This window comes from Hemitrygon akajei, chromosome 13 (assembly GCF_048418815.1).
Source record: "Hemitrygon akajei chromosome 13, sHemAka1.3, whole genome shotgun sequence".
Classification (NCBI taxonomy): Eukaryota; Metazoa; Chordata; class Chondrichthyes; order Myliobatiformes; family Dasyatidae; genus Hemitrygon; species Hemitrygon akajei.
In genome coordinates this window covers 87028993-87051320 of record NC_133136.1, presented here as the reverse complement: position 1 = coordinate 87051320, position 22328 = coordinate 87028993, and the positions used below count along the sequence as shown (strand labels likewise).

At 42.5% G+C, this 22328-nt stretch overlaps 1 protein-coding gene across 1 annotated transcript in view; it reads right to left on the bottom strand.

Moving 5' to 3' along the window:
• Window positions 1-648: 648 nt before the first annotated feature.
• The window catches only part of LOC140737555 (collagen alpha-1(XXV) chain-like), a 366450-nt gene continuing 344770 nt past the window's right edge, over window positions 649-22328 (bottom strand). Inside the window, exons 3-4 of the mRNA XM_073063997.1 lie at window positions 876-920; window positions 649-668 (exon numbers count right to left, since the gene is read on the bottom strand). Coding sequence (XP_072920098.1) covers window positions 649-668; window positions 876-920 — 65 coding nt within the window. The remainder of the gene's footprint in view (window positions 669-875; window positions 921-22328) is intronic.

Sequence of the window (22328 nt, the reverse complement as noted above, 5' to 3'; positions counted from 1 at the left end):
ATGTTCTTGTTATTTATTGCTATTTAATTATATTTGCATTTGCACAGTTTGTTGTCTTCTGCACTCTGGTTGATCCTGTTATAGTTTCTACTCTATAGCTTTGCTGAGAAGGCCCACAGGAAGATGTATATGGTGACATACTTGTACTTTGATAATAAAAATTACTTTGAACTTGTTGCAGCCACATGCGTGTCCTTGGGTCTCCAGTTGCCCACTACTTTAATTCGCTGTCACACTCCCATTCAGAGTCCTCGGTCCTTCACTCCCTACACTGTTTCAATGCACCATAGGTGTATGGTGACTCTGCACTTGATCAGACTCTAGATGGCAGAATGTGGAAAGAGTGCACAATTAAGTTGCTATTCTCTGCACAGGCACTGTGGTCACTGTGGCAGCTTTCTTAATAGATGCACTGTCACTTATGCTGCTTTTCTTTTCTCTCCTGTCATTCTTTTTAATTTGTTTTACACCACATACAGTATCGATATTTTGAATAAACCCATTTCTGAAGCATTTTACTTGAAACGTTTTCCAAAATTCACATGTGAATTTTGTGAAATATCATTTCCCTTCATTAGCTTAGACTAACTCAGATGAGTAGCAGATTAAATTTATAAGTCAGGGATTGCAGCCGTATTACTTACTGCATTAACAGTTCCCTACTGAAGCTGCACAAACACAATTTCAATACCCTCAGTCAGGTGGAAGTATCACATTATGGTGAAATCAACCCAGTATTTATGATCAATAAAATATAAACCTGGCTTTGAATAATGGAGTTAATGTGAACCAAGTTGGCATGCCTGTCCTTGTGCTTAACTGACAGAATACTGGTGCTGTTAAAGGTAATGTTTTGATGACAACATGGTACTTACCAGGTTCCCCATTTCGGCCTCTTCTACCTCGCTTTCCTGGAGGACCTTCAACAAAACACAGACTGAATTAAACTGTGCTCTCCAATAGTCCCCACTTGACAAAGAAACCCTGGACTATGTAAGCACCCTTTTATAGAAATGATCCACAAGAGCACAGGGAGCAGTTTAATGGCTTGTCATCTTTCCCAAAACTTGGGAATCACTAAACATAACGGAACTTTCCCCTGAGATCTTGCTTCATGGACAAAAAATATATATTCCCAGATAGCCACAATTCCTCAAACTTATCTGTTGTATCTACTTCACTCTACCTAGAGCAGGGGTTCCCAACCTGGACTTCCTGCTTAATGGCCCGTGGCATAAAAAAAGTCGGGCAATCCTGATCTAGAGCAAAATTGGAATTTGAAAATAATGATACCACATTGGTAGGGAAGGAATTTATGATGGTGAGCAAGGTGGAATGAGGAGTGTATTTGTCAAAATTCCATGTAATATAATCCATGGAAACCTGTAATAATTACCTTATGGAAGTCAAGTTGCAACTAAGTTATTCTTGAATATCAGGTCTAATGCTGCTTTATATGTACCCATTTGAAACCATTTAATTGCAGCATTACATTGGGCATGCAACAAACTCAAGTGCAGACAACTTTTTAATTTTGAGAGAGTTGTATTCCACAGGAAAATAAGGTGAAGTATAAGTGTTTTCATAGAGGCAAGGCAGCACACAAAAGTTGAGAGTTGATAATGTAGATGATGTCATTGAGTAACATAGCAAGGGAACTCAGCCTTCAGAGCTAATACTAACCATACAGTACCCACCCATATCAATAGAGTGGTTTCCAGCTAATTGGGACACATTGGAAACAGTAAAATTTGACCCAATTCATTGACTGCCCCAATTAGCTGAAGTTTCTTGGCATAAAAAAGACAATCTACCATTTAACTGAGTAACAAATTATGTATTTAAATGAAATACAGAACCAATTAGAACACTATCATTACTACTACAGTACCGTATACTGTGTATTATCTCCTAATAGCTGTCGATGTTGGAATTCAGTGTATGCTGCTGCATTCTTTCCGTTGACTAAAGGAACAAAATCAGTGCACACACCTAGTGCAGATAATGGACTGATTTCATACAAAGCTTTCAATGATTGCATCCTCCAAATCTTCATTCTCATTGCAACATTGAAGATGATTGTCGATACCTTCACATTCTTCATAGTTCTAACTTGTTGAAGTGGTGAAATTGTTTCATTTTCACCCCCGGTCATTTCTGGCATTTCTGAATGTTTGAAACCACAGTGATCTAAACAGTTCTGAATTGTTTTACTGCTTATTTCTTGCCAACTATCAGTGACAAAAATCACTGATATTTGAACACAAGCACACATAACTGATGCTGTATAAAAACTACTTGCACAGTGTAGCATTTAACGATTACACAACTGCACACATCTGATGCCACTCAGAAACTTTTTGGCAACAGCCTCCTGTCCCAATTAAGCAGCATACCATCCCAAATCAACAAAGGAAATCCTGGCTATTTTCTCAATTCATTTAAGAGTTGTGTCAAATAAATGGCTGCCCCATTTAATTGATGCAGTAATTATCCAGGATCCTCTGTATTATATTAATCTATTCTATTTTATCCAGTCCAAATAGGGTCAACTTACAGACAGCAATTAGCCCGTCCCCTGCATTTCTATGGGATGTGGGAGGAAAGCTAGACAGATCACAGAGAGAACGCGCAAACTCCGCACAAAATGTATGGAGGTCAGAGTTGACCCTGTGTCGCTGGAGTGGCAAAGGAGCAGTTCTATGACCTGCTACCCATGTATGCTGCCTGTTATGTATCATTTACAATCCCATTGGATCATCCTGTTAAACCAGAAATTGCAGGAATACAACGATATTAAATCCAAACATGAAAAACAGGGCTGTAGGTGCAGTAACAGGGGCTGGAGAGGCAAGGCCTACAATAAATCGTGAGCTGTCAACCTGTAGCTAGATTACTGCAAACTGAGGGAACATACTGAAGGGATTGGAAGCAAGCTCACAGGGGGAATCGAAGTAGGATATTAACTATGTAGTGAGAGTGATATAGGACTGTTAAAGGCACAGGCATGAGCCATGGTTTCAAAGACCGGAGATACAAAGCTCTATCTTCAGGAATATATCCAGTGAATAAAAAGAGAGAAACTCAATAAAAATTAAAGATGGCCAACAGGAGGATTAAGGAAACTAATGTATAAGGAGCTTTAAAGTAAAGGTGGAGTTTGATATTCTATTAACTGGGTGTTGAAAGCAACTCCAATCCATTGAATATTATGCTCCACTGGAAGTCGGAATATGTATGGGCTGTTGTGCTAGTGTTTGGGCACAGTGGAGCTGAAATGGGGAAATGACAAAGTATTGAAGCTAAGAAGGGAGTGCCAGAAAAACACCCTATAAGGTCAACTAATGGAAAAAAGTAAAACAGATACTGATAATGTTCAAAGGGGGAAAAAAATAACGAGGTGGAAGAGAAACTGAACCAAATTCTTAGTGAAATGACCATTAAAATTAGGTGATTATTCAGAAAACAAATGGAATAGTGTGAAATAAAAGGAAAGTTAATGTTGTAATGTATGTGTTCCAATATACTGGGAACCTGTCTCCAACTATTTAATGGGAAGACCTAGATTTAAACAGAATCTTGATGGCAAACCAGACATGAAAACAATGAGAATAGAAGGAGGGAAAGAAAAGTTTGAAAAAGGAGATCCTGAATACCGTTGTAAAAGTTATTATGGGCCAGTATGGGGAATGGACAATGATAGTACTGATAGAACATTGAGAAAAGAGACAGAGTAATTGGGTAATTACAGACTAGGAAACTTAAAATCTGTGCTCCCACACATAATTGCCTTTGGAGCGTAGAAGGTTGAAGGGGGACTTGATAGAGGTATTTAAAATAATGAGGAGGATAGATCGAGTTGACGTGGATAGGCTTTTTCCATTGAGAGTAGGGGAGATTCAAACAAGAGGACATGATTTGAGAGTTGGGGGCAAAAGTTTAAGGGTAACACGAGGGGGAATTTCTTTACTCAGAGAGTGGTAGCTGTGTGGAATGAGCTTCCAGTAGAAGTGGTAGAGGCAGGTTCGGTATTGTCATTTAAAGTAAAATTGGATAGGTATATGGACAGGAAAGGAATGGAGGGTTATGGGCTGAGTGCGGGCCAGTGGGACTAGGTGAGTGTAAGTATCGGCACAGACTAGAAGGGCTGAGATGGCCTGTTTCCGTGCTGTAATTGTTATATGGTTATATATAATTCAGGTTAAAAATGCCACATGTCCAGCTGAGAATAAAGCTTGAAAGAAGCATCAAGTGTTTTCCTAACAATGACAATCTGCTCTTAACTGCTTTGAAGAATTTAAGAAATTGCTACCAATGTAAAGAAACTTAAATAGCGGCAATACATTCCTCTCACTGTCTCAATACGTAGAGTATAAGTATTATTGTTTCGAAGAGAGCTGTTAAGATGGAGGATGGATAACTTGCAGGTATGTAAGGAGCTCAAAGACCTCTTGTGTAATGCTTTATGTAAAACTCTGGGATGCACAGTCACAGCTGCTGCCTCACAGATCCACAAGTAGCTGAGAGAACCAGGTGCTCTGCTTTCCTCCCACATTCATGTGATATGCTGGGAACTGGCAATGGTAAATGATTCTTTAGTAGGTTAGGGTCAAGAAGAATTAAAGGAGGACTGATGGGCATGTGTGAGAGAGAATAACCTGCAGGAATAGAAGGAAATAAGGAAAGTGGGAATGAGACTGATAGGATTGTTCTCCTAGGAACAGTCATGGACATAATGGGCCAAAATGCTTCCTCGTATATCTCTGTAAATATAAGATCTCTGCCTCAATAATTGATCCCTTACCCTGAGGATGTGACCCTTGGTTCTAGATATCCTAGTAAAGGGAAACACCATCATCACATCTAACCTGCCAACTTTCATATAGTTCAATAGTTCCATTTAATATCAGGGAACGTATACAATACGCAACCTGAAATTCTTACTCTCTGCAGATATCCTCAAAATAGGAGAATGCCCCAAAGAGTGAGTGATAGTAAAAACGTTAGACCCCAAAGCTCCCCTACTCCCCCCTCACGCACAAGCAGCAGAAAAGCATCGACCCTCTCCCTCCCCCACTTACTTCACCCTCCACCCACCCAGCAAGCAATAGCAAAGCCCCCAAGACAGACCATGATCTGCAGTACAACAAAAACTAATCGTTCACCCGACAATTCGACAGGCCACAGGCTCTCTCCCTCCCCAGTAAAGGGACGAGAGGTGTCACACAGTGAGAGGGGAGACAAACAAGGCAAAAAACACAGTTGCTTATTTACGGAGTTAGTCTGCCGCGTTACTTTTTTACCCCTTGAGTTCTCTGCTGTGAATCGGCAACGAACAACTCTCCTCCACCAATGAGAGAGAGAGAGAGAGATCTGAGTACAGAGTCCTCTGACAGGTGATCTGCTGTTCCTGATATTCAGTTTTCTCCTGTGACATTTCAGTCCGCAGCACTGGCATAGAATCAGCTCATCCTCAGGAATGCAAAGCCTCAGAACCCCAAAGATGTGCTCGTCTTCTAGGCCGAATTTTATACATTTTAATGTGAATTTACCACTTACCCTTTCAGACTTATGAGACTATAGGCAAAGTTTACAGAATCACTCTTCAGAGGAGCTGCCATTCCAGTTATCAATTTGATTAACTTTTATAGCACTTCCCCACTCAGAGATAGGGGAACATATTCCTGAGATAGGGAACATAGACCCATGGACAATATTCTGCAACTCTATATGAATTACAATAAGATATTTGTACCTAATTCCCCTGCAAAAAAGGCCAATATATTCTATGACTTCCCCATTGCTTGCTGTACCTGCACACTCAAATAGAAGAAATTAACCCTCTTACTTTGTTCTGATTGTCTTCTGAATGAATAAGATAATTCCCTTATCTTTATTTATCCATATTCTCTGATTAGAAATAATCTTGTCAGGAAAGGAAAGGACAAACTGGAAGAAAATATCAATAAGAAATAAGAGGAAGAAAAGGAAGAGCAAGCTTTTGGTGACAGCATGGTGGTCCAAATGAAGTGGAGCTATGAACATCAACGGTTCCTTGGAGAACCACCAGCTGCCAGCTGGGTTCCAGTTAAAGACGGGCATCTCTAATGGCCTGCAGTTCTTGGAACTAGCTTCTTGACCCATGCTGTAGTTTTGAAATGTAGTCACTGCTTCATGCTCTACATGCATGCTGCAGCCAATTGTGCTCTTGAAAATACTGGAGAAAAGGGAACAGCTTCCTCACCTCTGCCATCTGATTTAATCCATGAACACTGCCTCACTACTTAAGATGGTGGAATCTGCAGGGAATAACGTGTTGGATGTGAAGGTCATGTGGTGGGTAAATAAGGATAAGAGCAACTCTATCCCTGTTAAGGCAGCTGGGAGGATGGGGTGAGGGCAGATGCAGGAGAGGTCAGCTTCCTACAAATCTGCAACTCTCTTTGGGCACAGTCTGCAAAGCAATGTAGTTGAGATCTGGTGACACAGTTGATTTTGCACATGTATGTTCTTTTGTTTATCCCTGGAGTACTGTATAAACCTCCTTTGCCTCACCAACTTCAAAGTCCTTTCTCGTTAAACAAATTCATGTGAAGGGCCACATTATAAGGGCAATAAAATTTAACTGGATATTCAGCAGGTGTCACTCCAGTAAAAGTAAATGAGGGATGTTAACAGGATTCACATTAAAGCAAATCTGTTAAGATGGAAAGCAAACCCATTTTTAAAATCAGTTCAGCACACACACTGCTTGGGACACTTGACCATTGTGCTCGGTGAGTCACTTAAACCCATGCATTTTGTACAAAGTAGAAAGATAAAGCAAACTTTCAAGCTATGGGCTAAGAAACAGGAAGTGGTATTAGACCAGTTCAGCCTTTTTGGCTGGCATGGATGTAACAGGACAGAAATCTGCCTTCATTGCTGTAAATTTCAGTGTAAAGAGTGATAACAGCATATTTGCAGAAGATGGTATGGATCATGAGTTTTATCAAATATAAGCAGAAGTAAAGCTGACTGCTTTATTTCTTCATACCTTGCTGCACGGTGCAGTGCTGTGTTAAAGTTGTAAGGCAGTGTGAAGGAACTTTTCAACAGTGATCTGAGAGAAAAATGCAACTGAACCATAGCAAATGGTGACATCGTTCACTGTAAATGGGATAGATTAAAGCAAGTTGAAAATGAAGAAATCCTTTCTTTAAAACATTTCGGTAAAAGGACATTAAATATATAAAACAACTGTTCTGGTTTTCCAGACAAACAATTTTTGCAACAGAACACTGGAAATGGCCTCCGATTACTCTAACACTCTGAGTAGAATATCATCTTTTAAAACACACAACACAGGCAGGACATCAAAGTATCTGCAATGGACTTTAACATTCAAGTTGTGTACTTTAGACAGTTAAGGGCGAGTGCCTGGCGTAACAAAGGAGAACTCAGCTTCACATTGTGCCTTTAATTTCTCTCCCATTCCCAAAAGGATTTCCAAATCTAAAAGACATGTACGTTGGAGGTTTGTTCCTGATGACCCGGGTTGTGAATAATTCCCAACACTTGCATCAAGAGGCAGAAGGTGACATAAATAATGCTGACATTCACTCATACGTCTCACAGAACATCACACCCCTGGTGTTCAGCTGGGGTGCTTTTCTTGCATTGCAGCTTCTCCAATGCACTATAAACTATAACTAGCCATGTATTCCCTTGCCTGCAAACTAAGGTGGCTTAAACAGTCCCCAAAGCATGGAAAGATAAAGTTGTATCTTGAAATGTGTAAGAATATGTTTGAATACTATAATTTACTCTGGCACTTACTCACGTATCCTGTGATCATTAAATGCTCTGAACTGTGTGAGCTTCACACAAGTTCAGGTTTAAATGCCATCACGTGACTGAATCCTGCAAAGCTACAATTCCAATGAGGTAATTTAGGGTGCAGGTGCTACATGTCTGCTAGCTTGTAAAAAAAAAGTTACTGCCTTTGTTAATCTCACAATTTGCTTGATAAAATTGACAGCTAAACATTTCCCCATGCAAAGAATGTGCTTTTATATATTGCAGGTGAGATCCACATCATTTCTGTGTTGCAGAAATCCATCTGCATTACATATTCTATACCATTCATCAGTGCTCCACAAATTTTTTTGGTGTTAAAGGCAATAGCTCTCTTGGCTCCCTCAGCAAAGATCAGATGAACATTTAAAAAACATAAATTGTTGAAAATTCCTACTAGACTCCCAGAATCGTTTTCAGCAAATGTTGAAATGTAGATGCTTTTGCAGAGCACAGCAGAGGTTGTATACCCCGGCAGATGTTGGCAATCAAATGGATTTCATTCCTGATTAATATTGATCATAAAAAGTGGCAGCATTCATTCTTTTGGAGGTAAATTCAGGGAAATAAAGTATTTGATTCCAAAAACGATATACAGGGCTCCTTTGGAAAAAATAATGGTTAACAAAAGTGCCATAAATCAGTTTTAATGTGACTGTGCATATCTCTAATCAAGTACTAAACTCAAAGCCAGATGGCCATTTATTACCTGAGTTTTACTAATTCCTTGCCAAGTTAGTACGGTTTCTGAAAGAGGATACTTCTCCACCTTGAGTGCCGAGGGCTTAGAAGTGTGTGAAGAAGGAATAAGAAGGTGATGGCATGTCAGCTTTGCTTACTGCACTTTCTCCTGTTATCCGAGGCAGGCTTTAATGGTGTTTGGCTACTGAGCGCGTCTCAAGCATTTGAGCTTCTAAAATGCACATGTGGCAAATGAAACATAAAGCGGCATTGAGAGGACAAGGACGTGGTTAGCAAGTTCATCATTTATTGCACAGTCCGAAAAGCTTATGAGAAGGTGAGTTACTTGAAAGTGGGGCGTTCTGGGGCTTTTACAGGGTGACAGGGAAGGAATTAGCATGTGCTTCCAAGTCAGAATGGTGTGTGACGTAAAACATGAAAAACAGTAGGCTCCTCTAAACACTTACACTGCTCTTCACTTAGATTATGCTGATCCTCTGTCTCAGCTGCCGGCTAGCTCAACATCTTTACTGCCTTATACACTTAGATTTCCTAAAACTCTGATCCCCAGAAGTTCCTTCTTTGAATGCAGTGAACAACCACAGCTCTTCCTCACAGAAAGTTCCACAGATTTACAACTTTCTGCACAGAGAAGTTTTCTCTTGGTCCTCAGTGGCTGTCCCACAATTCTAGCCCTTGGCCTTCTTACTTCCAGATGCCTCTGCCAGTCTTTCAACGTTTGCCCTGAGATTTTTGTATGATGGGGAGGTCGACCCTCATTTGTCCAAACTTAATTTCTTCTTGATGAATAATCCCTCTTCTGTAGATTTAATCCAGTGAATGCAAGCTTACTCTTAGTAAAAAGACCATAACTGGACACAAAATCCTAAAAATGGTTTCAGCAAACCTTTGTACATTGCCAGTAAGTCTTCCTTCCCTCTGTACTCTAGCTCCTTTGAATTTAAAAATAACGTACCATTTACTACTGCTGAACTGGCCACTTACTTTCTTTACCTTATAAAACAGCAGACTCTGTACACCAGTTTCTGCTGTTCTCATTTTTTAATTAGGTACTGCATAAAATTCAGGGTGTTAGTCTCAACTTATTCCATGTTACCCAACTTCTTCACATGGTGGAAGAAAAGTGCGCCATCTGAGGTCGGTGGACAGGGTGTAAAGGCTGGAAGGAATGGGGTAAAGATTGAGGGGCAAATGGAGATCAGAGGATCTGGGCCTGGATGAATAGGAGAAGGTGCAGGAGAGCCGACCCTCAGAAAATCAGGGGCTTTGCGGTAAAAGGGGGTGAGAAAGGATGGAGTCTCCATTAGGTATCCAGATGGGGTGAGGAATGCCAACTACTGAGTGACGGATGCTACAGATGTCAGGTGAGGAGGAATTGGGGTAGAATGCAGCTATGGGACTAGCTGTCATGAGATCTTTGAATCATAGCTGTTAAAGCCAATATTCTGAGAGTCACCAATCACGGTTACTTTGAGCACCAAAGTGGTCCAATCAAAGGAGCAACACCACTTGATGACCGTCCAATACAACTCACACTGATGAGAAGCATTACTCACGTAGGAGGTGCTTTGTTGAAGCAATGATATGAAGCAATCTGCAAAAGGTCGTCATTGGGCTTCATCATTAGCACCCCACACAATGGCTGCTCACGCAACAGAAATTCTCCCTAAAAGAACTCACGAATCATGACCCAAAAATCTGAGGTTCGGAGTAAAATTCACTCACACAAAATCTGTGTGGGCTCTCAACTCGTATTTCTTGAATGCATGCGCTGGTGGTATGGATTGGCATTGCAGGAACTCGCATTCTAGCAAAGTGAACTCCATCAATGGTGGAGGGCTGGGCAGGGAGGTTTGCTTTTATACATCCAGTCATTGGGTACTAAAGCAAACAGCACTTTCTGATGAATTTCCAGAAGGTACTTTTCCCAACAATGTTTGCAAGAAGCACATTTTCCCACACTTACTTCAAAAGGACAGCTTCCCCTGTCCCCCCTTTCTGGACTTTGTATCCTTCTCATAGCTCACCCTCCCACCTGCCTTTAAAGCAACCAAAAACTGAAATCCCTCCTGTCTTTTCGTTTGTCATTGTATAGACAGCAAATTTCTGTCAGCTGAACCCCATCTGATCCCACCATGTGCCAATCTTAAAGTGATTTGAAGAGGCTTCTCTGCCTGCTAAAATTAACAGGTCCCATCAATGGTGTTCTGGGAAGTACTCCACTGCATTTTGTTCATGGTCAGGAGGTGAGCCGGCATCCTCAGGACACGGACACCTTGGGACAGAGGTAATTAGCCATCAACAAGACCAACAATCTTCCTTTGACCATAAGACCAGTAGATATAGGAGCAGAATTAGGCCATCTGGCCCATAGAGTCTGCTCCATCATTTCATCGTGGCTGATCCATTTCCCTCTCAGCCCCAATCTCCTGCCTTCTTCCTGCATCCCTTCACTCCCTGACCAATTAAGAATCTATCAACCTCTACCTTAAAATACCCAATGACTTGGCCTCCATAGCTGCCTGTGGCAATAAGTACTACACAGATTCACCACCCTCTTTGTACCATGTGAGCAACTCAGGCTGCAGGTATTGAGAAACAACTGTTTGGACTGTGCACCATGCACATTCCTTAGAGTTTCAAGTTGTACCATTTTAATTCTCATCCCCTTCAGACTCTACCCTGTACTTCACTAATGTAACCATTAGGATCAGCAGGTCATTATTCGTATAGCCTTCTGAACTCAATGATGAATTCAATGATTTCAGGTAACTCATTTCTTCTGCTTGTATCAGAAGAAATCAATTCTGTGACATGTTTTCCATCTGTAATACTAATTCAGTTTTCCTTCACCACTAACAAGAGAAAATCTGCAGTTGCTGGAAGTCTGAGCAACACACACAAAATGCTGGAAGAACTCAGCAGGCCAGGCAGCATCAATGGAAAAAAGCACAGTCAATATTTCAAGCGGAAACCCTGAAATATGAAGAACATTCTAACTGGCTGCGTCATCACTCTCTGGTATGGGGGATGGGGGGGTGCAGCTACTGCACAGGATTGAACGAAGCTACAGAAAATTGTAAACTTAGTGAGCTCCATCATGGGCAGTAGCCTCCATAGTATCCAGGACATCTGCAGAGAACAATGCCTCAAAAAGGCAGTCTCCATCATTAAAGGCCCCCATCACCCAGGGCATGCCATGTTCTCACTGTCACCAGTGAGAAGGAGGTACAGACGCCTGAAGGCACACACTCAGCGATTCAGGAAAAGCTTCTTCCCCTCCGCCATCCAATTTCTGAATGGACTTTGAACCCATGAACACTACATCTACTTTTTAAATTTCCATTTTTGCACTATTTATTCAATTTAACTATACTGTATATATCCAGTAATTCACTTTTTTTCTCTCCGTAATTAAGTATTGCAATGTACTGCTGCCGCAACTACAACAAATTTCGTGAGATATGCTGGTGATATTAAACCTGATTCTGATTCCCCCAGATGCTGCCCAAGTTGCTGAGTGCTTCCAGTACTTTCTGCTTTCATTGGCACACTAGAGAGATGGGTTCACAATAACAAACGTTTTGTTAGCTGCTTCCAGATTTCAACATCAGCTGTCTGCTGTGTCTCCCTAGATTTGGAATAAATTCTGTGAGACTGAAGGGAGCAGGAAAGCCTCTCCAGGCTGCAAATAACGCGAGCTCCATGCTGACTCTTGTCACCAGCACGGTCTTGTCACTGCGAGGCTTATTGCTTGAAATGGATTAATAGCCCACTATCACCCACCCGATAGTCAAACACTATCTTTGCCAGCCAGGTCTGGAAAGTCTAACGTTGCAAACTTCCTTCCCTGGCTGGCATTCTGCACCTTACCCTCTAGCCATTCCATGATCTTTATTTCATGTAGCTCGATAAGCATGCTCTTAATTTGAGCAATTCCACACTTGCCTCTAGTTTGTTATGGGGTTAAACGCATTAGCAAACAAACCTTGTTTTGTGCTTGCATGGGCACTGTTGCTTAAGGTTATTGTTCACTGTGTTCCAGAAGAGAAATGTCCACAACGTAAGTATCATGGTTCACCTGAAGCCTGATTTATTGGACCCAGTGAAGTTCCATTAACGTCTAATCAGCTGCTTTTATCTATGTATTAATAAATTCTGGGTTAATAGCCAGAAACAGAGTAGGAATAGTAAATACAGTATATCAAATGAAGTATCAAACCTATATTTCCTATGGATGTCTCCAAATCCCTCTCTAAAATCTGAAGCTGCTAAGTTAGGTTTAACATCTCATCACCACGTCATTAGGCTGGAGCCCAAATTTCTTATCAGTCCATTTTAGCCTGTTGGAAAGGACTTTGCTTCATGGAGACTCAGTCTGAACACTCTCTCATTTGAAGGTTTAATATGGCCCACCCATGATGCTTGAACTGTGCCAAGAAATAGTAAAAAAATCTTTTATTGTGAAGGCATCAGTCAGCTTTTTGCAGTTTGCTGATTTGACATGAATGCCTCTCTGTGCACATACAGAATGAAGACAAAACATTTACAAATCTGGGAATAATGCAAAGATCACATTTCAACACATGCAGTGAACAGATTGATGCCCAAGTCCAATTGTATCAGATCTTTACAGCTCCCATGGCCATAGACTTGTCCTTTTAACAATGGTTCCAGTTCCTCAAGTTTCAAGCTTGAACCAGTTGGTTTGCAAAAATTCATCCTCTTGTTCAGGTCCCAATTACCCTGTTGTGTCACTTGCATGTAATCTTACTGATCACACTTTTCCAGCTCATATTTAGGTGTGAACTATAACTTTGCATTGTTTTGTCTTCATTCTAACTCTTGGGCTGAGCAATCCTAATTTATTAACATAATTTGCATCCTCTTGCCACACATTTCCCAATGCATGCTTTCAGTTTGTTCCAGTGGGAAAAAAACAGTAATTGTGGTGTTTAGTTTAGCTGCAGCATGTCATATTGGCTGAAAAAAGATGAATTAGTTTGAATGGATGTCACTGTCTACAAACAGCTCTGGCATAGATGCCCAGATAGAAAGTTGCCAAGCTATTCAACAACTTGACTTCTACTTCAAAAGGTAATCAAGACCTGCCAGTGATCCTCCAATCTGTGTGGTTCAGCTTCTCAGCTTGCCTGCAGTCAATTGTTTGACTGGAACAAAGTCCACAAGGGCTGGAGGAGGGGTCAAGAGTTGCAGGCACTTGCTGGGAGGTCACACACACAAAATACCAGAGGAACTCACCGGGTCGGGCAGCATCTATGGAAAAGGGTGAACGGTCAACATTTCGGGCCCAGACCCTTCATCAGGACTCAGTAGATGGATTTGGTGGGATGCGTTTGTAATTACCTTCTTTAGGGAGATTCCCAGTGCAAATTTAAAATAAAAAGTGGCTGCTGATTGGCTCAGCATTCAAACCCCCCAAAGTACAAGCTATATTTCAGCACATCTCTTGCAAAAGACTTCATAATTCACGCGACTTCCATCCCTACAGGATGGACTTCTTTCATCTCATCTTCAGGAATCTAGTTGGTAACCCTTAGCTGGAAGCAAACATGAGCACTCCTTTCTGGGCAAGGAGTGAGACTTCTTAAATTAAAAACTCTCTTATTAACCCTTTCTGTATGTTGATTCACTCCTCAAGAGGAAAACAGGGGTGTTACTCCCCAGCTGAAGTGATGAGATATGCTTTCCTGCAGTCGTAGAGACACTGCACTGGTACACTGGTATGTAGCTGGATCCTGCAAAGGGAATTTGTGGCTCAACAGGTTCTGAACATACGTGCAAACATATAACGTGGGTTTTAGGTGGAATCGTCAACTGGCAGGAAGCCGTTCCCATTGGGGATGGTGGAATGCTAGTTAACTTAGTTTTAATATTATGGTGGTTGTGAATTGCATTCTCCCAGTGTCATCCTGCTGCAACTAGTTATCTCTTTGCTATACTTCCTTATTTTATTTTGGCCTTGAATGAGGCCATTCAGCCCATCTAGTCAATGTAGCCTCATAGAGCAGTCCCACTCCACCACTCATTTTTCTGAGAATCCATTCCCATCACCTCCACCAGCCACCCACATTTACAGTGGCCAATTAACCCAAACAGCAGCAAATGGGAGGAAAGTGGAACACCCAGAAAACAGCCATGCATCAAGCTGCAAATTCTACGCAGACAGCCCTGGTGCCTGAGATTGAACAGGTGTCACCAGAAGAGTGAGGCAGTGGTTCTACCTGCTGCTCATGGTACCACCCTTGTGATAGTCAGTGACCTGGGTTGGAGGCTAACCTGCCCAGTATGCTGGCAGCATCTGGGGGAACTAGTGGGGTACAGATTCTAGGGGTCTCCAGGAGGACTACAATCTTGGAGGCTTGCGTGCCTCAGTGACACAGAGGCTGGGTGGAGTCATCCTCTATGTTGGCTGGAGTCAGGGCCTTGTGCTTTGGCTCTTGGTAGGGTCACCCCTGCCAAACAGGTCAAAGGGTAGAGGCCAGACTAAGAGTGGCCCACCGGTCCTCCAGGTTCAGGGGTTCAGCTCAGGGCTAACAACCCTGACTGGTCACAAGAAAATTGTTACAGAAACAGCAATGAAGAATCCTTCTTTATCTGTTTGCGTTGGTATGGACAGACAGAGATGGAGGCCCTTCATTGCTGCCCTAAACGCCAATGACATAACGAGCAGTAAGCAAGTAAGATTCCAGGGAGGATCGCTATGAAACGAGAATGGGCCCTGAGATGGAAGCAGCTGATGTTAATTGTTGTGACGACTCAAGATGTGTGCCAGGCTGGTTGTCTCTCATTAGTCTTAATTTTTACTTGTCCAGGAGGATGCTGATTTACAAAAGCTTTTGTATGGATTAAAGCAGTAAAGGGAAGAGCAGGCTGGGTCTGCAGACTCTGGCCTTCCTTATCTACAACACTTAATGAACTATGTTCTTGCCGAGCAGCAATCAGGGATCTTGTAGTTTTGGTAAAAAGCAGCAGTATGTTGAATGAAAAGGACAGAGGCTTGCCGAGGTGTGGAGGAGTTTATGATGCTGTTGCACAGCTGCTGAACAGAATGAAGCAAACCCAGTTCTTTTATCTGCATGTAGAGAGCTGCTGCTAAAATTGACAGGGAGTATTGCTTTACCATTTGTCCCTGTCTAGAAAGAAAACACCATCACGATAAAACAATGTGCATAAAACACACGGACGTATTCCCTTCCAACAGCTGTTACATCCGTTACCCTAGTGAATACTTTAGTTCAAGATCTCTGACAGGAGTAAGTACCACTTAATTTCTGTAAGAATTCTCAAAGTCCAACCCTGCGTGCCCATTGCGAGAGGCTGGTGCCAGCCAGCAGGGCTCTGGTGAAGCTCTATCGGCCAGTCCCCTGTACAGTGGATACAATGTTCATGAAACATTGAGGAACTCCAACTGTACCTTCCACTTCAGAGGACGATGGAGGCATGAGGTCATTGATGGCCTATGCTCTACTGGGAGCTAAGGGCCCAAGAAGAAAAAGAATTTCTGTAAGAATATTTTGTCAACCGTATGTTGTGACTAAACGTGGTAATTGATCGTCATCTGAAGCCAATGAATATAAAGGGCAGTAATTCAGAGTCGGTGACAACTGAACTGAGAGCATCTGACAGTTTTTCTTCTGTTTTGTATATTTCTTTCAAAAGTAAAAACATTTCCAAATTCATGTCAATGGTTAGATAACCAGCAGTGGGCTGGTGAATAATCTAGTGAAAGAATCAGGAAAACGTTTGGGGTGATGTCGACCCTCGTTTGAGGAGGGCTTGGCTGCATCTCCCACAATGAGTCCCTGAGCTCTCTGTATTGCTCAGGAATTAAACTTGAGGAGCAGGTTACCAGCCCTTTCTGGGACCTTCAAATCAGAAACCTGAAGATGCTGAAAAGCTGGAAAGTGTTGGAAGCACTCAGAAAGTCAGGCAGCATCAGTGAAAAGCGCAACAGCATTAAGACTTCAGGTTCACCAGAACTTCCCAACACTTTCTCAGCTTTCACTCCAATGTAATGCTACACAGGCAAAAACTAACACCTGATCAGTGAAGACAACTCACTTTTCACCTTTAAGTTAAAAATACCAATTTCAAATCCATTCCAATTATTTTACTCCTGTCAGGAGCACGGTCAATATGTTACCTCATCTTATATAATAATAAGACAAGTAATAATAATAATAATAATATTGGTCTACGTCAGTCCTAAACCTTTACGTATTCATTTTGGGAAAAAAATAATGTTGGTAGCAAGTGTGTTAAGTCATCTTACAGTCGTGAGTGTTCCAGCCTTATATAAATAAAGGCAACATGTCATAAGTATTGCTTTAGGGAAAAATGTTTCAAAATATACAGACTATTAGGTTGAGTTTAATGTGGAATAATTACGTTATATTGACGGAGAAACATCGCAGACTAAGAGTTACATTTATTTGCTGACTGGCTTACAGCAGCTACAAAGAAGGCACAACAGTGGCTGTGTTTCTCAGGAGTTTGAGGAGATTTGGTACGTCACCAAAGACACTCACAAATTTCTACAGATGTACCGTGGAGAGCATCCTAAATGGCTGCATCACCGTCTGGTATGGGGTGGGTGTGGGGGCGCTACTGCACAGCTGCAGAGAGTTATAAACTTACGTAGCTCTATCATGGGCACTAGCCTCCATAGTATCCAGGACATCTTCAAGGAGCGATGACTCAGAAAGGTGGCATCCATCATTAATGACCCCCATCACCTAGGACATGCCCTCTTCTCATTGTTACCATCTGGAAGGAGGTACAGAGCCTGAAGGCACACAATCAATGATTCAGGAACAGCTTCTTCTCCTCTGCCATCTGATTTCTGAATGGACGTTGAACCCATGAACACTACCTCACTACTTTTTATTATTTCTGTTTTTGCACTACTTATGTAATTGAACTATTATATATACTTCTTGTGATTCACAGTCTTTCTGTTTTTTTATTATTAGGTGTTGCTTTGTATTTCAACCACAAAGTCAACAAATTTCACGACATATGCCAGTGATATTAAACCTGATCACACCCACTGATTCTCTGAGTGTTTACCTCAATAAAGGAAGCCACTTTTAAAGCAGCCCCTAGAAAAGCCTGAAGACGATCCTGTGTAATGTTAAACTGTGGCCTGTTTTCACACATTGATCATTATTATTTCTTAATTTGACTTTTGTTAAACTTACTAATGGCACGTTACATATTTTTGCTAATTGATAAAACATGAACATATTACCTTTACATTTTGATCATTTATAACGTTCAGTCAAAACATGTAGATGGAGCAATGTTATTCTATTGCTGGAGCAATAATTGGTCCAGTCACATTCCTTGAAATGTTGCACTCATTAAGGGGAAGGATGTACCTGTTGGTGGGATGGAATATTTTCCCATGTATTTTCCCATCTATTACAGCCCAATATTTCAAAGACAAGAGTTGCCATAGTTATGTACAGTATCTAGTTGACTTCACATTAACAGGAGTGGAAGAACTTGAATGCACGTATACTTGAGCATTCTTGAACTCTAGCTGCCCCAACGCAGTGCAGTTATTTAATTACAGTTCAATAAGTTTCCACTATTACTTAAATACGGTAGATGTGTCAGCCAATTATTAGGAATTAGGAATGTCGATTTTAGCAATGTTCCTGGTTATATTCGGAAATATCCATTGGGACCTTTGATACCATCAGAAACAAGTCTCCCTGAGGGGGCAGTCTGGATGAGCTGGTCTGGTCTGCACAGTATTGGTAACATTCCTGCGGGAGAGGGGTATTACCCATAACATTGACTCTGTGCTTCATTCCTGGCTACAGAATCCTACTTAACTCATGTAAATGTTTATATTTTACACAGCCGTCCAGTTTATAAATTCTACGAATGAGATGCATTATTTGGCCAAAGTATGAGTAACTTTTGCTTCAGGCTTTATCTTCTGGGAATGTATTGAGATTTATGTAACCTCATTTCCTGATAGTCAAAGACCAGACAAATCAATTAGTTACAATGAGTTTTGATCTGGGTGCAAATGCATGGTTTTAAACCAATTGTGCCATCCTCCATTTATCCCAAAACAATCATAAATAATACTATTCAAGCCTAGCAAAAATGTTATTTCTAAGTCTTTCTGACTTGTAACTTAGCCAGTGTTTCCTTCTGTTCTAAGATAATTAAGAACTCCATAAAACAAAGTGGAAATATAGCAGAATCTTTTGGATGTGAGGAAATTATTTTGTTTAATAAACATGGCAAATTGGTTTATTATTGTCAAAGCGAAAGACTTTGCTTTGTAAGCCGGCCACCTAGATCCTTTCCATTACATCAGTGCATCGCGGTAGTACAAGGGAATGCAGAATAGTGTTCCAGCTACAGGATGCAAGGCCATGACGAGGTCTGGAATCCATCTCGCTGTTCAATAGTCTTATGCATACTGAACATCACGTGGAGCACCTGGACAATGAAGATGTGAACTTTTCATTGGGTCAGCTCAGCATTCAATACTATCATTCCCCTGAAACTCATCACTATATTCAAAGACCTCGACCTCAGTCACTCCCTGTACAACTGGATCTTCCATCTCCTCACTGGCAGACACCAGTTAGTGCAATATCTCCATTAGCACAGGTTGCATCACAGATCTCTGTGTTTAGCTCCCTGCCCTACTCAATTTATGCTTATAATTGTGAAGCTAAGTATGGCTCCATTGCCTAGTTTAAGTTTGCTGATGACGCCACTGTTATTGGCTGAAACGAAGGTGGTAATGAACTGACATAAAGGAGGGAGATTGAAAATCTAGTTGAGTGGTGCCTCAACAACAACCTCTCCCTCAGCATCAGCAAAGCCGAAGAGCTGAGTATCAACTACAAGAGGAAGAAGTCAGAGGCCCATGAGCCAGAAATCATTAGGAGATGGCACTTGAGAGGATCATTAGCCTTAAATTCCTTGCTGTTAACCTATCAGAGGATGGGTCCTGGGACCAGCACGTAAGCATCATCACAAAGGAGGGACAACAGCGCTTCTACTTTCTTGGAGGTTCGGGTAGATTTGGTGTGTCACCAAAACCTTGAACAAAGTTCTATAGATGTACAGTGGAGAGGACCCTGACTGGCTGCATCACAGCTTGGTATGGAAACACTAACGCCCAGGAACAGAAAGGTCTACAGAAAGTGGTGGATACAGCCAGTCCATCACAGGCAAACCCTCCCACCACTGAGTACATTTATATGGAGCACAGACACAAAATTAGCATCCATCATCAAAGAGCCCCACCATCCAGGCCATACCACCACTAGGACGGAGGTATAGAAGCCTTAGGTCCCATACCACCACTAGGACGGAGGTATAGAAGCCTTAGGTCCCATACCACCACTAGGACGGAGGTATAGAAGCCTTAGGTCCCATACCACCACTAGGATGGAGGTATAGAAGCCTTAGGTCCCATACCACCACTAGGACGGAGGTCCCATACCACCACTAGGACGGAGGTATAGAAGCCTTAGGTCCCATACCACCACTAGGACGGAGGTATAGAAGCCTTAGGTCCCATACCACCACTAGGACGGAGGTATAGAAGCCTTAGGTCCCATACCACCACTAGGACGGAGGTATAGAAGCCTTAGGTCCCATACCACCACTAGGACGGAGGTATAGAAGCCTTAGGTCCCATACCACCACTAGGACGGAGGTATAGAAGCCTTAGGTCCCATACCACCACTAGGACGGAGGTATAGAAGCCTTAGGTCCCATACCACCACTAGGACGGAGGTATAGAAGCCTTAGGTCCCATACCACCACTAGGACGGAGGTCCCATACCACCACTAGGACGGAGGTATAGAAGCCTTAGGTCCCATACCACCACTAGGACGGAGGTCCCATACCACCACTAGGACGGAGGTATAGAAGCCTTAGGTCCCATACCACCACTAGGACGGAGGTCCCATACCACCACTAGGACGGAGGTATAGAAGCCTTAGGTCCCATACCACCACTAGGACGGAGGTCCCATACCACCACTAGGACGGAGGTATAGAAGCCTTAGGTCCCATACCACCACTAGGACGGAGGTATAGAAGCCTTAGGTCCCATACCACCACTAGGACGGAGGTATAGAAGCCTTAGGTCCCATACCACCACTAGGACGGAGGTATAGAAGCCTTAGGTCCCATACCACCACTAGGACGGAGGTATAGAAGCCTTAGGTCCCATACCACCACTAGGACGGAGGTATAGAAGCCTTAGGTCCCATACCACCACTAGGATGGAGGTATAGAAGCCTTAGGTCCCATACCACCACTAGGACGGAGGTATAGAAGCCTTAGGTCCCATACCACCACTAGGACGGAGGTCCCATACCAGCAAGATTACCCTACAACCATCCGGCTCCTGAGCTGGCATGGATAACTTCATTCTGAAGAGATTCTATGACCTACAGACTCACTTTCAAGGACTCTTTACAACTCATGTTCTCAATATTATTTTTATTTGCATAGCTTGTCTTCTTTTACACATTGGTTGTTTGTCAGTCTTTGTTTATGTATAGTTTTTCACGAAATTCTGTTGTATTTCTTTTTCCCTGTAAACGCCTGCAATAAAATAATCTGAAGGTAGTAGATGTGAATTTTGATAATGAATTTACTTTGAACTTTGATGTACATATTAACTACACTCTGAGTGGCTTACCCACAAACACACTGCTTGCTCGTACTTGGTAGGTTTCCTTTCTGAAGGAACTGGATGCCTTCACTTACAGTGGTTCCAAATAAAGCATAATGATAAAGAAACACTGGTACCAAACTTCTCTCTTCCCACTCCTCCTCTGTTAAAGCTACTGCAACATCTACAAATCCTGTGACCTTTCCTTCCGTCAGCAGTTTTAATATCCGAGTAACCTCTGCTGCCTCGGCTGGAAACGTTAGCTGTTTATTCATTTCCTTAGATGCTGCTTGACCTGCTGAGTTCCTCCAGCATTTTGTGTGTGTTACTCTGGATGTCCAGCACCTTCAGAATCTCTTGTGTTTAAAATGTCCCCCTTGATGCTTTTCAACCATTGTGGTGTTGAAAACCATTTCAACCATTGAGGAAACGATATGATTTGGTGATATGCAACGATATGAGTCAGCTGCACCTTTCCTCATTCCCTGTCACGCCCACTGTGGAACCTGAACGCACGCGAGGTCATTACCCACGTGAGGTCCTCAGTCACCTAAACGGATACCCTCGCGCCAGGGTTCACTGGTTGGCCTCGGGTGACCGGCCAGCAGGAAGTGCCGTTGCCACTGGCCTGGAGCGTGGACAGATGGACACTGCCTCTAAACCTGTTTAGCACACTGAATGTTCGTGGGGGAACCCGGTGCTAAAATATTTGCAAACGACCTGATTCGGGCTCAGGGTTTCGTAAGTAGCAGAGCAGCTACCTCGCTGCGATCTGCTGAAAGTCATCCCTCGAGCCAAAGTTTTGTCAGACGGTAGATCCTACCTACCTACAAGGGGGGGGGGGGGGCGGGCAGGCGGGCGCCCTGTCGCACTCCTCGCTCGGTCAGTCGCTTTCTCCGGATTGCAACCACCGCAGCCTTGGTACGGGGACCTCCGGCCCTGACCTTGTCCTATCACCTCACCCATGACCAGCCGCACCTGGCCAAGGCGTCTGGTGGCAGGTGGGCAGGAAGCTGGAGTTCAGGCCCAGAGGCTGTCTAATGAGGCAATGATGCCCTTAAAACTGCTTCGGTACCTTGAGTCCAAGCACCCCGCACTT